The 486-nt window shown below is 55.3% G+C and overlaps 1 protein-coding gene across 1 annotated transcript in view; it reads left to right on the top strand.

Moving 5' to 3' along the window:
- The window catches only part of FAM129A (family with sequence similarity 129 member A), a 105,249-nt gene that overhangs the window by 82,644 nt on the left and 22,119 nt on the right, over window positions 1-486 (top strand). Inside the window, exons 7-8 of the mRNA XM_015569928.1 lie at window positions 54-158; window positions 462-486. Of these exons, the coding sequence (XP_015425414.1) occupies window positions 54-158; window positions 462-486 (130 nt within the window). The remainder of the gene's footprint in view (window positions 1-53; window positions 159-461) is intronic.

Consider the following 486-nt stretch of genomic DNA (forward strand, 5'->3'; position numbering starts at 1 on the left):
TTTGCCGTTACCAGCTAACGAACGGGGGGCTGTCTTCCTCTTCTGCTCGCCAGATCCTGAGTCACATGGTGATGGAGGAGCTGCTGCCAACCCTCCAGGCAGACCTTCTGCCGAAAATGAAGGGGAAGAAGAATGACAGGAAGAGGGCCTGGCTCGGGGTAAGGGATGGCACTGCGCGGTGCTCCTCAAACACACCTTCCTGCCCCTTCTCTTTTCAGGGAACCTTTTTCTTGTTTAAAAGCTAATTCCTTCCCTGGCCTGCGTCGAGTCTGCTCAGTCTCACTGAAATGGGGACTAGTCCGAGCAGACTCTAGCTTGGAAAGAAACATTCGAACGCATGTGTGCGCAGTTTTGTTGACATTGTGGTCATCTGTGATGAGCCCTCCCCCACCCCCGTCCTTGACACCGTCGGGCTCTGACACACCACAGAGCCCCGATTTATGTGTTGACCCCTGTCGCAGCTCCTCGAGGAGGCCTACAACCTGG

Source organism: Myotis davidii, unplaced genomic scaffold (genome assembly GCF_000327345.1).
Source record: "Myotis davidii unplaced genomic scaffold, ASM32734v1 scaffold362, whole genome shotgun sequence".
In the NCBI taxonomy this organism is placed as follows: Eukaryota; Metazoa; Chordata; class Mammalia; order Chiroptera; family Vespertilionidae; genus Myotis; species Myotis davidii.